General features: G+C 37.3%; 1 protein-coding gene across 16 annotated transcripts in view; it reads right to left on the bottom strand.

Annotated features, from left to right (window-relative positions):
* GSAP (gamma-secretase activating protein) overlaps positions 1-18367 on the bottom strand; it is a 100325-nt gene that overhangs the window by 79499 nt on the left and 2459 nt on the right. For 9 of the 16 annotated variants that reach the window (XM_055283449.2, XM_055283451.2, XM_055283454.2 and 6 more), the window contains exons 2-5: positions 9877-9953; positions 8408-8464; positions 1210-1279; positions 853-906 (exon numbers count right to left, since the gene is read on the bottom strand). In XM_055283449.2, the coding sequence (XP_055139424.1) occupies positions 853-906; positions 1210-1279; positions 8408-8464; positions 9877-9953 (258 nt within the window). The remainder of the gene's footprint in view (positions 1-852; positions 907-1209; positions 1280-8407; positions 8465-9876; positions 9954-18367) is intronic. The other 7 variants (XM_055283459.2, XM_055283456.2, XM_055283460.2 and 4 more) reach the window with 3 other exon arrangements.

Here is an 18367-nt window from a genome sequence, read left to right as displayed (position 1 = left end):
ACAAAAAGCTAGAGCTGAGTAGTGGCTCCTGGGACATCCCCACCCTACTACTAGTCCCTATACCTCTTGAATTTTTTTTTCATTAAAGAAAAAAAATATTTCTTGGTTTCTATGTTAAAAATGGAAAACAAAGGCATTCTGCTGGTCACTTGATTTTTTTCTTACATTCAATCTGCTTCACATATTTACATGGTCTCTCTGGCCAATGTATGCATTTGCAATTGAAACCCTAGACTAGACTGAAAGCCCCATGAGGACAGATGCTATACCTCTCTTACACACCACTGTATCCCCAGCACCATGCATAATGCCTGACCCCCAGCAGGCACTCAATACTCTTGAGTTATAGACAGAGGGATGACTTACAGCACTTTTTAAAAGGTGGTGGGGAGGGGCCAGGGAGCATCACATAGCTACAAAACCATAAAGTGGACCTTGGCAAATGAGCAGAATTAATCTTTAGTATTGCTGTAGTACTTACCATGTGTTAGGTACTAATCAATACTTAACCAGATATAAGAAAACATGCATTCTTGACTTTCCCAATCTTTTATACCAACATCTGACCATAGGTTTCTATTTCAGCATTTATTTAGCCTGCAGGTACTAATTACCATCTTAATACTTCTGCTGAATCACTGTTAGATCATTGTCTGTACTTTTCTGTTTGCTTGAAAAAAAAAAAAAAATTTTTTTTAAGTCTTGTTCATGCTTGACATGACCTTTGCCTTTTATTCTGAGATACAATAAGGCTATTTCTAAAGATGCTTGAAATTTTATTTGGTAGTATAATAAATCATCTACCAATAAACTTCATCTACCCATAGGTACTAAAAAGTGTAATTTCATTACCTGGTTGAAGTTCGTTCCTTTTTCCTTCTTTAGTAGACTGAACTAAACTTGCAGCTAATGGAAAAAGAAAAAAAATCCATTAGCAATGGATCCATATGGTAGCTTGTTAAAGTTTACCATTTTATACCTGAAATAGATGAGGGCTCAAAGGATATGTCAACGGAAGATAAGGGCAGAACACAAAGCATTCTTTTCTGTAGGTATACCCTCCATGTTCTTTATTTCAAACTTCAAGAACATTTCTTTCCTAGGAAATTATTGTTATAGAATAATTTAATACTGCAAAAATCTAATACTTTGAAACTCTTGAAAGATGTAGTTCAGTTCTTGACATGTAGCAATAAGAGCTCAACTTACCAAGCAAAGTTCTTTCGCTGTTGACAGAGCAACTGAAAACTTGCAAGTCTTTCTCAAAAGTATACAGAAGCTATTAAAACAAAAGTATTTTTTAATTTGAAGTTTCATATATTAAATAACAATTGTATGAACACAAATTCCCATTAAGCTCTGTGCTAAGTATTACTGGGGCAAAATATTTCAGTAAAGAATCAAACTAGTTTAGCTATGCTGACACATTCCAGACTACTCTTTACCAAAAAAAAGTTTGCTATTGTAAGCCATGTTGGAACTGATATTTAGCCACGAGACAACCAAGTATAGTGGTTAAGAGCACAGACGTTGGAACCCAGCTAGATCCAGGTTCAAATCCTGACTCTATCACTTGCTAGCTGTGTGACCTTGGATAAATTATTCAGCTTCTCCATCCCTCCCATCAGTAAAATAGGAATCATAACATCTACTCATGGGATTGTTAGGAGGATCAAGTGAGATAATCTATATGAAGCACTTAGTGCAATAAGCACCCAAATGTTAGCTATTGTAATTACTGAGGTGATTAATTACAAAATAATCATTAGTTTTCTTAGCCACTGTCACAAGTGCATCTCCCACTTTCATATTTAGAGGACTGGGAAGGTAGTCTTAATTTTTTTTCCTTGTTGTTGTTTAAAATGTTCAAAATATTGCAAGATTCCATTTTCTTGAATATTAAAGAAAATGAAAATGCCCACGCAGGAGGATGTGATGTAGAGATTGAGGAACTAGAGAACACCAGTTCTATTAGGCAGGCTCTCTTAAAGAACACCCAGAGGATAAGGGAAAGAGACAGTCTCAGACCTCAGAAGAGAACCGACTAAGAGAAGCAGTAAATAGTGTAAGTATTAAGAAGATTACTAGTATCTGCACACTAAAAAAGTATTGAGAACACACCAGACCCCTATAGCTAGAAGTTTACGGGAAAAGCTGGGAAAGTTAGGAACAATTGATTATAGAAAGTGAACTTTCAATTAATCAGTTACTGAATTCATGTGAGAATTGTCAGTTTCCTTTGACTCTTGCTCTAACTGAGGGATTCTAAATTATTACTAAGAAGAATCTCATTCTAAATTATTACTAAGAAGAATGGGTACATACACTTAATTTTTAGTTTGTTATCTTTTAATTACAAAGACAACATAAGTACAGTCTCAATGTTTAAAAGATTCAAACACCATCAAATAAAAAGTCAAAGCCAGCCTGGACACCACGACAAAATCCTGTCTCTACAAAAGTTTTTTAAAAAATATGCCAGGCATGGTGGCATGCCTGTAGTCCTAGCTACTTGGGAGGCTGAGATAGGAGGATTACTTGAGCCCAGGAGGTCAAGACTGCTGTGAGCCGTGATTGTGCCACTGCACTCCAGCCCAAGTGACAGAGCGACACCCTGTCTCAAACAAAAATAAAAGGTCAAAAGAAATGGCAGTCCTTTATACTCAGCCAATCCCAACTCTCTTCCAAAAGGAAGCATGTTTATAAATTTTCTGTATTTATGCACTTACATTACACAGTTACATTGCAAGTTTTTTAAAAACATAAATGGAATGTATTATTCTGACAACTTGCTTTTTTCATGTAACAATATGTTTTGGAGAGCCTTCTGTACCAGTACATTTATAGACTTCTTAATCCTTTAAGAGCTGTATCAATTTCCAAAAACTTACTGATGGGCATTTAGTTTGCCTCCTACATTTAGGTAATATAATAATCCAATGAACCCTTTACATAAACCTGTGTGAATTTGTGCAGATATTTCTGTAGAATCAAAACCTCAAAGTGGAATTTCTAGGTAAATAGGTGTGCAAGTATCAGAAGTCTTTAACTCCAAGCGTCAAAAAATCTTCCCCAAACTAGCTTAGGCAAAAAGACAATTAGTGGCTCATGAAATTGAACAGAATGGGGTGTTACTTCAGTATTGGCTTGATCCAGAGCTAGAAATACACATTCTCCTAGCTTTCTGGGTTCAATACATTTGTCAGCTTCCACACAATAGAGCTCCAAGTTCTATTCCCCAAAGCCACAGCAATTCCAACCCAGTGAATTCACTTATCACCAAACCCAGTGGAAAAGAGAAGAGTCCATGTCCCAAATTCCCAGCAAAGTATTCTCTTGTATCCAACCAGTTTAGGTCATGTTCACTCTTGTATGCACTACCAGGGAAGTCCTACATGACAGAAGATGGGAGAAAGAGGTGGAAGAGGGTGAGGAAGGAAAGCTACTGGGACCGTGCGTATGCTTATCCCATTACTTATGCTAATGGAAAGCATAAGTAATACACTCCTTCCCATTTGCATATTGCGGGGTAAGACCATTAACTCAAAACTTGAGGTGGGGGGGCAGGGCAAAGTGGAGTCAACCCACTTGTCCCTATTGTTCCCACCAAGTACAGTTTTAAAACCCTGGACATACATTTTTTAAGTTTCAATGACGACTCTAAAATGCAGAGAGAAGGCAGCAGACTTTTTAGGGACCTCAGATCCTGATGAATGACACAGTAGTGAGTTCCCTGGGTTTTCCTTTTGTGTCATATAGCCTAGACTCAGAGCTAAAGAGGTAAAAACAACAGAAATACTGATGGGAGCGGACAAAAACAAACACACACCCATGCTCTCTAGCCAAAGGAACTGGAAAGGGGAAACATAGCAAGAGAGAAACCTTTTCACTATAACCACCCTAACTCCAGCCAAACACCACAAAAGAAAATGCAACCCCACTCCCATCTCTACCAGCAAAGGCTGCATGGGGAGCTTAGACTCCCACCTTTGCCCAGCTATACCAAGGCAGCCTTCCCCCTTCTGCGAGAAGAGTATCAATGAAGACCAAGTAGGAAATCAGGACTTTCATCCATTCCCAGTGGTAAATAAGCTTTCCCCCACCAAGAGTGCCAGCAAAGCCACATGGATCCTGGACTCCCACCCAGACCCAGTAGTAAAGAGGTCCCTTTCCACCTCCTCACTGGGATGGTGTCCAAGGTGGCTGAATGGGAAGCCAAAACTTTCACTACCACCCAATGATAACCAGGCCTTCACCTACCTTTCCCCCATCCTGCTCCTCTGCTGTGGTATCAGTGGAGGCCAAGTGGGGAGACTGAAATCCCACCTCTGTCTAGCCATAACAAGACACTTCTCTCCACTGGGGTGTCCAAGTAGGCCAAGTGGGGAACCTGGACCTTCCCCCGGCACAAGCAGTAGTAGCAGTAGTAGGTTGTACCACCAACCCCGCTAATTCCCCAACAGGTAAATTATCACAGGAGGTATACTAAAGAGAAGACTTAAATAACATCCAGAGTTTCATAATGTAGTACTCAAAATGTCTAACATACAATAGAAAACCTCATGTCATACCAAAAACCAGGAAGATCTCAAACTGAATGAGAAAACAATAGGCACAAGCACTGAGATAACAAAGATATTGGAATTTTCTGACAAAGATTTTAAAACGGTCATAAAAATGCTTCAATAAGTAATTACAAGCATGCTTGAAGCAAATGAAAAAAGTCTCAGCAAGAAATAGTATAAAGAAAAATACGAATGGAAAGTTCACAACTGAAAAATACAATTACCAATTTTTTTTTAACAAAACTTCCATGGATAGGCTCAACAACATAGTGGAGAGGACAGAAGAATCAGTGAACTTGAAAACAATAGAAGTTACCTAATTTAAACAATAGAAAATCGAAAAATAAAAGAAACAGAACCTCAGTGATCTGTGAGACTATAACAAAAGATCTACCATTCTTGTAATCAGAGTCTATAAAAAGAGAAGAGAAACAGATTGGAACTTTAAGAAAAAATATTTGAAGAAATATTGGCTAATGATTAAAAATGTCCCAAATTTGGCAAGATACTGCAGATTCAATAAGCAGAGTGAACCCCAAACAGGGAAAATCCAAACAAATCCACACCAAGACAGCATAATCAAACTTCAGAAAACTAAGGAGAAGGAAAAAAAAATTTTCAAAAACAGCAAAGAAAAAAGTGACATCTATATTGGGGTGGTGGGGGGGGATTTCAAAAGACAGCAGATTTCTCATGAGAAACCAGAGAAGCCAGAAGGAAGTGGCACGTTTTTCAAGACAGGAACAAAAAAGAACTATGAATCCTGAATTCTATACTTGGCAAAATTATCCCTCAGGAATGAAAAGAAAAAAAGACATTCTCGGATGAAGAAAACTATGAAAATTTGTCATCAGCATACCTACCCTAAAAAAATGGCTAAAAAAAGTTCTTGAAAGAGAAAGGAAATGATAAAACAGGAATCTTAACATCAGAAAGAACCATGGAAAGAGCAAATATACAGGTAAACACAATAGACTTTCCTTCTCCTCTTGTGTTTTCTAAATTATGTTCGACAATCAGGGCAAAAAGTATAACATTGCCTGATGTGGATCTTAAAGAATGTATAGGAAATATCAAAGACAATCAAAAACACGGAAAGGTAAAGAGACTCAAAAGGAGATAATAGTTATATACTTCATTCGAACTGGTAAAATTTCAACACCAATAGATCTTGTAGTGATGGAGTAATTCTTTCTTGATTGCAGTGGTAATTACAGGAATCTACACAAGTGATGAAATGGCATAGAACTATATGCACACATCCTACTGAGATTAATTTATTGGTTTTAATATATTATCCTATAGTTACACAAGATTTAACAATTGAGAGAAACCGAGTGAAGAGTACAACAGGACATTACTGTACTAGTTTTTCAAATTTAAAAAATAAAAACTTTTAGAGAAGGATGGGTAAGCATTAAGACTTAGACACTGTTATCCCATCCTGAAGCTCAATTACCAAGAGAAAGATTTTTTTTTTTCTCTTGATGGCACCATCTTTCTCATGGTGGCACCTTTCCAAGGAAAAATATAGTACTTGAAAAGAATTTTAGGCCAGACGCGGTGGCTCACACCTGTAATCTCAGCACTTTGGAGGCAGAGGCAGGGAGATCACGAGGTCAAGAGATTGAGACCATCCTGGCCAACATGGGAAACCCCGTCTCTACTAAAAAACAAAAAAAAGAAAAAAGAAAAAAAAAATATACACACACACACACACACACACACAAGATTAGCTGGGCGTGGTGGCACACACCTGTAGTTCCAGCTACTTGGGAGGCTGAGGCAGGAGATTTGCTTGAACCCAGGAGGCAGAGGTTGCAGTGAGCTGAAATGGCGCCACTGCACTCTAGCCTGGCAATAGAGTGAGACTCCGTCTCAAAAAAAAAAAAAAAAAAAAAAAAAAAAGGATTTTAAATCTAGATTTGGTATACAAATCCATTCCTTCAATAAAACCATCTAAAGGTCAGTAAAAAAAACATATGGGCTGTAAGGGTTGTGCTTATGTGGAGAAGAGACGGGAGAAGGGGAGGGTTTGTTTAGCAACTACGGTTCAGAAGAAAAATTTGCCTGTTTACAAAGCTAGCTTAAATTTCCTATTAATTTATCCTTTGGCCAATTTATTTTCTGGACTAATTTTCCCATTTTGGAATTCAAAGCAGCTTTGTCACTGGAAAATTTTTGAAAAACAGCCACTCTGGAGGGAACCCATCACTATCAATCCATTGAAAAACATTCGCTGCACTCCTACCACTCACAGGCAGTAAGCTAAAGGTGACAGGGATGAAACACATTGGTATGCAAAGCGCTCCTACTGTCAAGTGCTCACAGTCTTGGGAGAGAGGAATATGACCACAAAAGATAGCAGCAGTCACCACAACTGGATTGACAGAAGACAGACTATGGTGTCTCCTCTCAACCCATCTTTTTAGAATACACGCCACACAGAAATTAAGCTAACAATTGCACTGAAAACTTGAGATTTTATTCTCTTTCCCTAAACTGTGTATTGTGAAAGAGTTTATGTTGATCATCACTGTGTCTCCAGCACCTGATAGGGAAAACACTCAATACTTATTTGTTGGATCAGTGAATGGGTGAATGAATTAATGAATAAAGGTGAAAGGGGTGGAAGAAGGGAAGAGAGAATTAACCAAGCAGCATATTGGAACCCTGAAGAGTAAGGTGACCTGTAAGAAATTTGTGATGGATAAAGGACATTTAAGTTCAAAGATGTCTAATATTCAATTCTAAATTGTTTTTACATAGGCACAAAATTACTCCCTCCCATTTGTTCCCAGAATTAGACAAAGCCTGTCACATCAACCAACGCCTTATGTGAGTAATTTGGGGGAAAAAAATAAGGAAAGGGGTTCCTTGTCTGGATCACTAAGAAATAATGAGAAACAAGACATGTGAAGGTTAAGCAGAAGCAGAAAGAGTCAGAAGTCATTATACGATGACCTGGGAGTACACAAATCTCAAGGAGGACACTGGACCTCCTACTTTCTTACAGGATATTGAATAATTTGTTTGGGCCAATTTTACTTAAATCTCAAAGGTCTAAGAGACTTCACCTCACTTTTTGGTCCAACAGTCCTTGCATTTTTTGTTTAAGATAAGAGGACCAAGAGATCGTTAAGGGAGAAGAGAAGGAAAGCAAAGAAATATAATTTTTTAGAAAATAAAGTTGGTGTTTCCACTCCTAGATACACACACAAAAGAATTAAAACATAGCTATGTATACAATAGTGTTCATAATAGGCGAATATTAGAAACAGGTGCCCATCAACAAATAAATGAATAAAACTGTTGCATGTACTGTGATAACTGATTACAAGAATTGGAGTTAGCCTGTCATACTCAATCGAGTTAAATCAAGAGATCAGGAGAGGAAAAGAGAAGCACACAGGGCACAAGTGCCTGCCCAGGTACTGTGCAAGCCAGCTGCCAAAATGACCAAATGCCATAAACTTAAGAACAGCTTCACCTAGTAGCTGCTGAAACAAACCACCATGGCTCTAAAGCTAGTTTTACCTACTGCTTTCACACACCAATGAGATCTTGCCAGCTCCTGGAAACTTTCCTATTGCCAATGAGTTTTCTTTCAAAGCCATGTGTAACATTTCTCTTTCTGATAAAACCCCCAACCTTTCTTAGTTCTTTGAACATCCAAAGACTACCCTGGTCTGTGTGTATGCCTCAAATTGCAATTCTGTTTTTTCAAATAAATGTTTAGAGAAAAAGAGAAAATAAAGTTGGAATTTATATCTAGAAAAAGGAGGAGACAAAGAAAACTCTAAAGGCAGTAAAGTAACCAATGAGTAATCTATGATTTTTACCTCATTTTGTCTGGTTTGACAATCATATAATCCAAAGACGACATTTCCCTTATCATCCTAAAAAAAAATTAACCAGATGTTTATTAAATGTCATAGTTTAGGAAGTTAGAATGTTACTAGTTTTAAAACCAACCTGCAATAACTCAACCTTAGCAGTAAGCACTCTAAAAGAAGCTTTCTGTGCCTGTCAGAGGCGGGACTGAATCCAGTTCAGCTAGTCATTTGGGCTCAAAGAATGAAATGGATCAACAGTGTAGAGCTCAGTGAATTTGGGTAACTGTCTAGTAGAACTGAGCATGGTGAAGGTGTAAATCTTTTTATACTTCCACTTATGTCTTTGAAAATATATACATATGATAGATAATAGGGATGGCTAGGACAAGTCCATAACATTCTTTTAAGTAAAACATTGTGAATCACACAATTCCTTAAAGGTACCATTCTAAGACACAACTTAAAATAATCATTTTTACTTTAAAAAGTACAGTGACATAACTGCGCAAGGCAAACTGGCCATTTGAATTATTCATGTGTGCTTATTAAAGTTAAACTTTCCTTAGAACAGTTGACATTGAAAACACATTGATAAATAACAATGCTTTACGTGCCTGTAGTCCTAGCTACTGGGGAGGTTGAGGCAGGAGCTCAAGGAACCTACTTGAGCCCATGAGTTTGAGGCTGCAGTGAGCTATGACTGTGCCACCACACCCCAGCCTGGGTGACAGGGCAAGACTCTGTTTCTAAAAACAAAATAATAATAATACTTCAAAAGTCCTAACATATCTACGTCTGAAGAGAGTAATCATATTTAATATTTTCTCCAATGATAAAATGTTAACATATTAATTAGGTTTAAACATTTTTACTTGGCATTTTTTTGTCTAGAAAATGAAATTGTTCATTGATTCAAAATTTGAGTATTATGTCAGATATGCCCGTTTAGTTTTATTTTAAAATGAAGAAACATTTAATACTAAAAAAAATTTTTTTTTTTTAAGACAGGGTTTCGCTCTGTCACCCAGGCTGGAGTGCAGTGGCACAATCTCAGCTCACTGTAACCTCCACCTCCTGGGTTCAAGCGATTCTCCTGCCTCAGCCTCCTGAGTAGCTGGAACTACAGGTGTGCACCACCACGCCCAGCTCATTTTTGTATTTTATGGTACAAATGGGGTTTTTGCCATATTGGCAAGGCTGGTCTCGATCTCGTGACCTCAAGTGATCTGCCCGTTGCAGCTTTCCAAAGTGCTAGAATTACAATTGTGAGCCACCATGCCCAGCCTAATACTACTAAATTTCAATCACTTTATTCAGTCTCACACACACAAAGTCATATGTTAAGATTAAATGCCAAAAAGTTTATTCATTACCCTTCAATAAGATACAGTATAGAATTCTGTAAAAAGAGAATATAAATGATTAAAAACAGTAAATTTTACATCTTACCACAATAAAAAAGAATACAGACATACCTTATAGGTATAAATAATATTTCCATTTCTTTCAACATTTAATACACGTAAGCTCTCATAATCGTTTTCTAAAACATCTGAAATGATAATAGGAGGTTAATACTCAGCAGAAGATGGTTAGAAACATATCTAACCAATATATTAGTGAAGGAAGCCAAATATAAATATATACTAATAATTCTATTATATAAAACTTAAAAACAGGCAAAACGAATCTCTTTTATTAGAAGTACAAACAGTAGTGACCTTTAAGGAAGGAGAAAGCCACAGTCATTAAGAAGTATCTCAAGTGAGCCTTGTTAGGTGTTGGTTTTGTTAAATGTTTTGGGTATACTGATATACTCTGTAATAACTCACTGAGCTGTATACTCTTTTTCTGTGTGAATGTTATACAATACATTTCAAGTATCTATTAGTTTTTGCTTTATGCATTTTGAGGATACATCATTAAGGGCATAAGAATTTGGAATTGTTATAGCCTCCTGGTGGATTAACCACTGTTAGGCTCTAAGCTGAACTGCCAGGTGTCTGAGTACTCAATTGAAACAAGATTAAAAAGTTAATATTAACTTTTTAACAGTCAAGCTTTTAATCACTTACTGTGATGCTATAAAGCAAGAGGCTAAACAAGAGAAAGTGCTAATGTCCCTGGTCTATTTTCTCCCCATGGAATGGTGCCGTTAGCCAAGGGTCAGGTGAATCACCACAGATATGGAGCTCTCTTCACTATCGAGGGACCCTCCCAAAAACGTTCTTGCAGTATCATGCATACAGGAGCCTAGGGTAGGGAGAGGGAGAAGAGCTAGGAGTGGAAAAGTATTTCACTGGAGTAGAGAAAAAACAGTCTTTGAAGCTCCCCTCTCCCCGCTACTAAGGTGGTTTTAGTGGTTTAGAGGCACCTGAGAAAGGTCTCTGCTAAAGGCCTCTGATAAAGAGGCCTCTAAATGAAGAACCCGGGCTAGGGATGCAGCTATCTATAAGAGTATGGCTGGCCAGCAAGGGCCTGAATCACAGCCACAACTCATTTCAGAGACTACAGGGCATTGGCCACACACCAAGTCGGATTTGGGGAGGGCAGCTTTCTCCCGTAAGGCCTGTCAGATAAAGTCTTTGTAACTGCACATAGTTGGGTCTGAAAAATTACACATAAGTTTTTAAAATAGGAGCTGGATTAGCAACCCTTTATTCATTATATAATGTCCTTTATTTCTAATAATTATTTTTACTTTAAGGTCTACTTTGTCTTAGTATAACTACATCAGCTTGGTTAGTGCTTGCATAACTTTGTTATCTTCCTGTGTCCTTATATTTAAGATACGTTTTATAAGCAATATCTACTTGAGATTTTTTCCTCCAATCTGACATTCTTAATCTTTTAATTGGGATATGCAGTCCATTTACATTTAATGTAATTACTAACATATTGGGTTGATATTTATCATATTACTATTTGTTTTCTATGTGTCTCACCTGTTTTACTACTCTTCTGGACTAAGTTTATTATTTCATTCTATTACCTATTAACTTATCAGTTATATGTTTTTGCTATTCTTTTATTAGTTATACTAAAAGTTATAACATGCATCCTTGACTTATTATGTTTTAGTATTATGTGATGCAAAAAAAAATCTAAAGCAACTGAAACTCTCATACATTGTTAATGGGAGTATAAATTGGAAAACTGGCAGTATCTAGTGAAGCTGAACACATGACTCGGCAACTGCACTTGTACATATATCTTCAAAAGAAATATATATATATATATTTAGCAAGGGACACATAAGAATGTCTATAGTGCTGTGGTACATTACTGCCCAAACCAGAAACCCAAACTATCCATTAAGTGAAGAATGAATAAATTGTGTTATATCCAAACAATGGAATAGTACAAAACAATGAATTAATATTCTGCAATAACACATATGAAACTGAGCAAAAGAACCTTCCCCACCACCAAAAGAAGGTACAAATTGTATGTTTCAATTCATAAGCAAGTTTTCAATAATGGGCACAACTAATCTACAGTGTTAGATAAGTGACTGTTAGAAAGGAGCATGAAGGACTTCTGAGGTTCCATTAATGTTTTCCTTCCTGTTCTGAGTCTTAGTTGCATAAGTGTGTTTCACTTGGTGAAAATTAACTGAACCTGTGAACTTATTTTTTTTTTTTTTTTTTTTTTTTTTTTTGAGACGGAGTCTTGCTCTGTCTCCCAGGCGGGAGTGCAATGGCGCGATCTCGGCTCACTGCAAGCTCCGCCTCCCGGGTTCATGCCATTCTCCTGCCTCAGCCTCCCGAGTAGCAGGCGCCTGCCAACACGTCCGGCTAATTTTTTGTATTTTTAGTAGAGATGGGGTTTCACTGTGTTAGCCAGGATGGTCTCGATCTCCTGACCTCGTGATCCGCCCGCCTCGGCCTCCCAAAGTGCTGGGATTACAGGCTTGAGCCACCGCGCCCGGCCTGAACCTGTGAACTTATAATTTGTCTCCTTGTCTATATGAAAGCCCTATTTTGCTGAAGGATACACAGACTCTTTACACAAAACATTTAACTTATAAGTTAATTGACCATCTTTCTTCTAAAATTTTAGGATATTTCTCCTAATTCTACAGTTAAAGGATTTAAACACTGGTAGATTCAGCATTGTAATTATCACTAATTGGGCAGAAGCGTATATTTTCCCAATTTCCTCAAAAGTTATCCAAAATTATGGCCGGCACAGTGGCTCACGCCTATAATCCCAGCACTTTGGAAGGCTGGGACAGACGGATCACTTGAGGCCAGGAATTCAAGAGCAGCCTGGTCAACATGGTGAAACCCAATCTCTACTAAAAAATATAAAAAATTAGCTGGGCATGGTGGTGCACACCTGTAATCCCAGCTACTCAGGAGGCTGAGATAGGAGAATTGCTTGAACCCAGGAGGTAGAGGTTGCAATGAGCCGGGATTGAGCCATTGCACTTCAGAGCAAGACTCTGTCTCAAAAAAAAAAAGAAAAGAAAAGATAAATTGCTTAAAGTTGACTCATTTTTCCCATACAGGAATAGTTTTTACATGTTAATTACATTGATTATGACAAATTCTAATATTCAGACAAAACATATGCAAACTATCTGTAACTCCACAAATTTCTACCTGTATTCCTAAAAGGAAAAGGCAAGATAAAAAAAAATAAGGATAATTGGCGAGCTGGACACCTGCACTGGAGCTGGAGATGGGAAACATTTAGAAAGAGGAAGAGCAGGTTTCACTGAGAACTTAGACATCATCCTGAGATCTCTCTTCCCCACCCCTCACAAGCAGCAGCTTCGTGGGTCTCCTAGGGGCAGGGCAAAGTGTTTCCTATACATGGGTATAAACGTTTGTCAGTATATTGACATGTATATGGAGCTGTCAGACTCACTTCACACTGAAGGATAATAAGGATAATAATTTGGTCTCTTAGGAGACTAGGATTTAAATAATCAGTTTATGGGCCAAGCATGATGACTCATGCCTGTAATCTCAGCACTCTGGGAGGCCAAGGTGTGAGGATGGCTTGAGCTCAGGAGTTCAAGACCAAACTGGGCAACACAGCAAAACCCTGTCTCTTAATAAAAATAAGCTTATGGCTAAGTAGGCCTTCACAATTTAGAGAGTTCTCATTTCTATCTCATCTGCATTGTATAATGTATTCCAGGCCTACTATACTTTTCAATGAGATAATGACACTTGACCAATATACAGTGAAAAGGTGGCGCAGACTGAACTCAAACCTAGAAAAAGGTAAACAGAACAATGGGCTGAGTGTTCTGTATCAAGCTTACAATGAGAAAATGGGCAATTATTCAAAAGTCCTTTGAAAGGTAGATACTGTAGACATCTAAAGAGAATTTCAGTGAGTTTTTTCATCCTGTACATGACTCAAAACTTCTGGAATGCAATGTGTCAATATTTTGAGAAATATTTTTTTTCTTTCAAGATTATAAGTATGCTATCAAATAGAGCCCTGTAGCAACTTGGAAGACACAGAAGACACACGGACATAAAACTGTATTTATTATCCAGGGAATGTCACTACAGATTAATTATGTTAATGAGGCCATCAAAATCTATGGTAATCTTTCAGGCTTTGCTGTTTGATACCAGATACAGCAAATGAGATAATAATGTGTCTAATTGTGCCTAGGCAGTATTGGTATTTAATAAAACTTTATCATTGAATCTTCAAAAAAAAAAAGATTATAAGTATGCTAGGAGAGATCGCCACAAAAGTATACTTAAAAGGTTTCGGCTAAGATAAGAACTTCTTTACAAGAAATCTTGCTAAATCCAATTTACTTGCAAAAGCATATCTGTTTTCAGATTACTATAATACTAAGAGAAAAAAATTCTCCAACAAACGCAGATTACAATAAATGGCACATTTTTATCCCATTAAACTAGTGGTTCTCAACTCTGGCTGTCTTAAAATCATTAAGGGAGCTTTTAAAAGAACACTGATGCCCCAAGCCATACCCAGGATATTCTGATTTTATTGAGCTGGTGTGGAGCCCACTCTCTGGTGTATACGTATGTGTTTTAGATTCCCTGGGTGATTCTAATGTACAGTCAGGGTTAAGAACCATTGAACTACCAATGTACATTATATATTAAGCAATGTTTGTTAGAGGGCATAACTTGGACCATCTTATAACCATGGTAGACAGAGAGTTGAAAAATAAAAATAATGTTTTCATGGGAACATTAGGTAATAACTGCAGGGCTGAATAACCTGCAGTTAAGTACACAGTTCACATTTCAAGGACATGTGAAATAGACAAATTTGGTAATGCTGCAAATCCAGAGACCAATGTCTCACCACATACTATTAAGCCATCGGCTCTTCCTCCCTGGACTAGTTGCCCATGTCTTAACACACCCTTTTAAAAGAAGTATTCAGTAACCTCTTTGCTTATTCATTCTGACTCTTCTCCCAGTACTTCATCACTGGAAAGTCCAGAGGAAGAAGTTTTGCAATTTCAAATGAGGAAATGTGGTTTAATTTCACAGTTTAGTATACTCAGTGCTCATGAATAAAACAATGTAGCATTTTGATAGATACTTGCATAGGTAAACCTATAAAAGAAAGGAGAGTACCTAGATATTAAAGGTATTGGCAAGGCATAGCTCTTGTAAAACAAAAGCTGGTTGGCCAGATATTCTCATTTGTTTCAGTCTATTATTTGTCAAACAAAAGTGATTTCACTTTACAGGTAAAGGGTTTCTCAGATGTGTACATTTTATCCCAAACTGCCATGAGACAAAAATTAAAGTATTTGTCTTTCCGATGACCACAAGGAGAAAAATGTCATGCAGCCTTATACAAAATTTTGAACTCGTTCCTAATACATACATCAAGAGGTGATAAAATATGATTATACCTGTAACTTCCTATTCTTTAAATAATTCATATAAATCCTCAGGCTCAAGATGACCAGTTATTATAATTCCTAAACCTATGCAGTAAACATTATGTGATTTATATTTCATATTCTGAGTAAAATGAAGTTAAGAGAGAGATAAGAATTAGAAAAGGAGACTAGGAAAGAATTAGCGGAAAGAAAAGTAAAAAGGACAGATAGTGGCAAGAAAATAGTTAAAAAAAAAAAAAAGGGAAAACAATGTGATTAAGGTAACCCTCTGGCCCCCAAATCAATCTAGGAATACATAGGAGGCAACAAAGAAAAGTATTATTCTTGAATCAGTCACTTGGTAAAATATACCACTTCCCTGGCAAAGATTACAATATTTGAAAGACAAGTCAATCTGGTGTATCATAAATCCAAGACTAATAAAAGCAGGCAAGAAAATCTACATCCTTTCCAGTCTTAAATATTGACTTTTAAATGTTAGAAAACTTACATATTGCAGATCTTATTTTCTTGAAGATGTGATCAATCCCAACAAGGGATTAAGCACGGGATACAAAAGTCAACATGTAAGATCTATCTATTATAGTGCTATATACCAGCAATAGTTACAACATGTCATGTTTTTAAGTGTGCTAGTTATGAGAGCAACAAAAAATAACCTAGGATGAAATCTAGCAAAACATGTGCAGAACCTTCATGGAGAAAATTCTAAGACTTATTAAGAGTCATTTAAAAAGATCTAAATAAATAATGAGCTATATTTTGTTCATAGTTGGGAAGATCCAATATTGTAAAGATGCCAATTCTCCCCAAGCTGATCTATAGAGGCAATGCGACTAAAGGAAATCCAAATCAACTTTTTTTGTAAAATCTGACAGGCAGATTCAAAAATATATATATGAAAAAGCAAAGGGCATACAATAGCTAAGACACTCGTGAAGAATACTAAGGTGAGGGGACTTACCCTACCAGTTATCAATACTTATCATAAAGCACAGTTATTAAGATGTTGTCATGGCCGGGCATTGTGGCTCACACCTGTAATCCCAGCACTTTGGGAGGCCAAGGTGGGCGTATCACCTGAGGTCAGGAGTTCAAGACCAGCCTGACCAATATGGTGAAACTCTGTCTCTACTAAAAATACAAAAATTAGCTGGGTGTGGCAGCATATGCCTGTAATCCCAGCTACTTGGGAGGCTGAGGCAGGAGAATCGCTTGAACCCGGGAGGCAGAGGTTGCAGTGAGCTGAGATTGCGCCACTGCACTCCAGCCTGGAGACAGAGCTCGACTCTCAAAAAAAAAAAAAGTTGTCAAGTTGAGATTATGAAACAAAATAAACTCAGAAAAGGAGACCTACATAAGGAAGCTTGATGTGACAGAAGTGGCTTTGTTGTGAGAACTAAAAGGACTATTTGGTTGATAATATTGAAACAATTAGCTATCAATATTTTTTTTAAAAAATTGGACTCCTATAAATCACATAAAAATAAATTCTAGGTGGATCAAAATCAAAAGGTGAAAAAGTCATAAAGCTTCTAAAAGTTAATATTAGAAATGTCTTCACGACTTCAAAACAGGGAGGATTTAAGAGATCCAAAAAGGTACAAACTATAACGAAAAACTAATTTAGACTACATTAAGAACTCCTGTTTATCAAAGGCACCATCACAAACTGAAACAGAAGTGACAGATTGAGAGAAAAATATTTGCAACACATGTGATAAAGAACTAGAATCCCAAAAACATAACCTCTAAAATAATCAATTAAAAAAAATAGGAAAGTGGACAAAAGGATGAATAGACATTTCACAGGCAGGGAAATTCAAGTGGCCAGTAAATACATAGAGATGCTCAACCTTGGAGCACTATGAAATAATTAATCCTACCAGTGTGACAAAAAAACAAAAATTAAATCTGGAACTGTCAAGGGCTTGTGAGAATAATGAGTATCAGAAACATTTCCACGCCACAAATCGGAGTGTTAATAAGTACAACACTTTGGAAAACAATTTGGCACTGCCCAGGAAAGACGAAGATGTGCACAGCCTATGACTTAGCAACTCCACTTTTAGACGTACATTCTAGAGAAACATATGCCTGTGTGCACCAGGTGGTTAGTAAGAGTACTGACCATACAGCAAACCCCAGAAACCCCCCAAAAGCCACCCACTGGAAAAATAAGTTCGGTTCCCCAGGAAGCACTCTAAGACAGGGTTTAGTACCCAGTATGTTCATCAGGGAGTGGGAAAGTGGGATTAACACCCTTAAGAGGAAGGAGAAGGAAGCAAGTCCTGGTAGGGTGAGAAGTCCAGTAGCAACGCAGGCCCAACATCCTCAGGTGACCTTGGGTCCCCCAAAGAGGAAGCTTCAGAACTGAAATGGAGTTGTCCCATGTTCAGTCAAAAGGGCTCGGCCTTTAAAGCCCACTCAATCTCATGTGGTCCATACCCAAAAGGAAGTGAAGTTGGGTAGGGCAGCCCTCTTGCCAGGCAATCCCCGAAGGGGCTGACAGCTGAAGACTGCCTGCTGACTATACTCATAGCACCTGGGACAAGCTCTTCTTTGAAACGAAAATCTAAGGGGTACATCTCCATGTCCACCATCATGTTGAATTCACACGATGGAACACTATATAGCATTAATTAATACAAATTAATAACCTGCAGCTAGCCAGTCAATATGGGTAAATCTCACAATATTGAGAAAGAAAATAAGCAAAAGGAATGCATACAGTATGCTTTAAAGTTCACAGGCAAGCAAAATGAAATATTTTGCCCATACATATAGGCTAAAACTACAAATAAAGTCAAAGAAATGTTAAAATATAAAAATGTAAATAGTTGCTAACCTAGGAGGTGAGGATGAGAGAAAGAAATAGAATCAGAAAGGAGCACATAAGAGACTTCAAGACTCTTGACATTGCTCTATTTTTAAGCTGGGTAGTGGATACATGGTTTTTCTTTGGTGGTTTTTTTTTCTTTTATCATTTACAGCTACCTGTTAAAATATTCTTCTATGTAGTTGTTTTGATTTTTAACAAATATCTTCTTTTATTTCAGGAGAAACTGTTTTCTCAAAAGTTCAACCCAGAACCAGGAGCA

The sequence above is a fragment of the Symphalangus syndactylus genome, chromosome 6 (genome assembly GCF_028878055.3).
Source record: "Symphalangus syndactylus isolate Jambi chromosome 6, NHGRI_mSymSyn1-v2.1_pri, whole genome shotgun sequence".
Taxonomy (NCBI): Eukaryota; Metazoa; Chordata; class Mammalia; order Primates; family Hylobatidae; genus Symphalangus; species Symphalangus syndactylus.
This window is presented reverse-complemented; position numbering and strand designations above follow the sequence as displayed.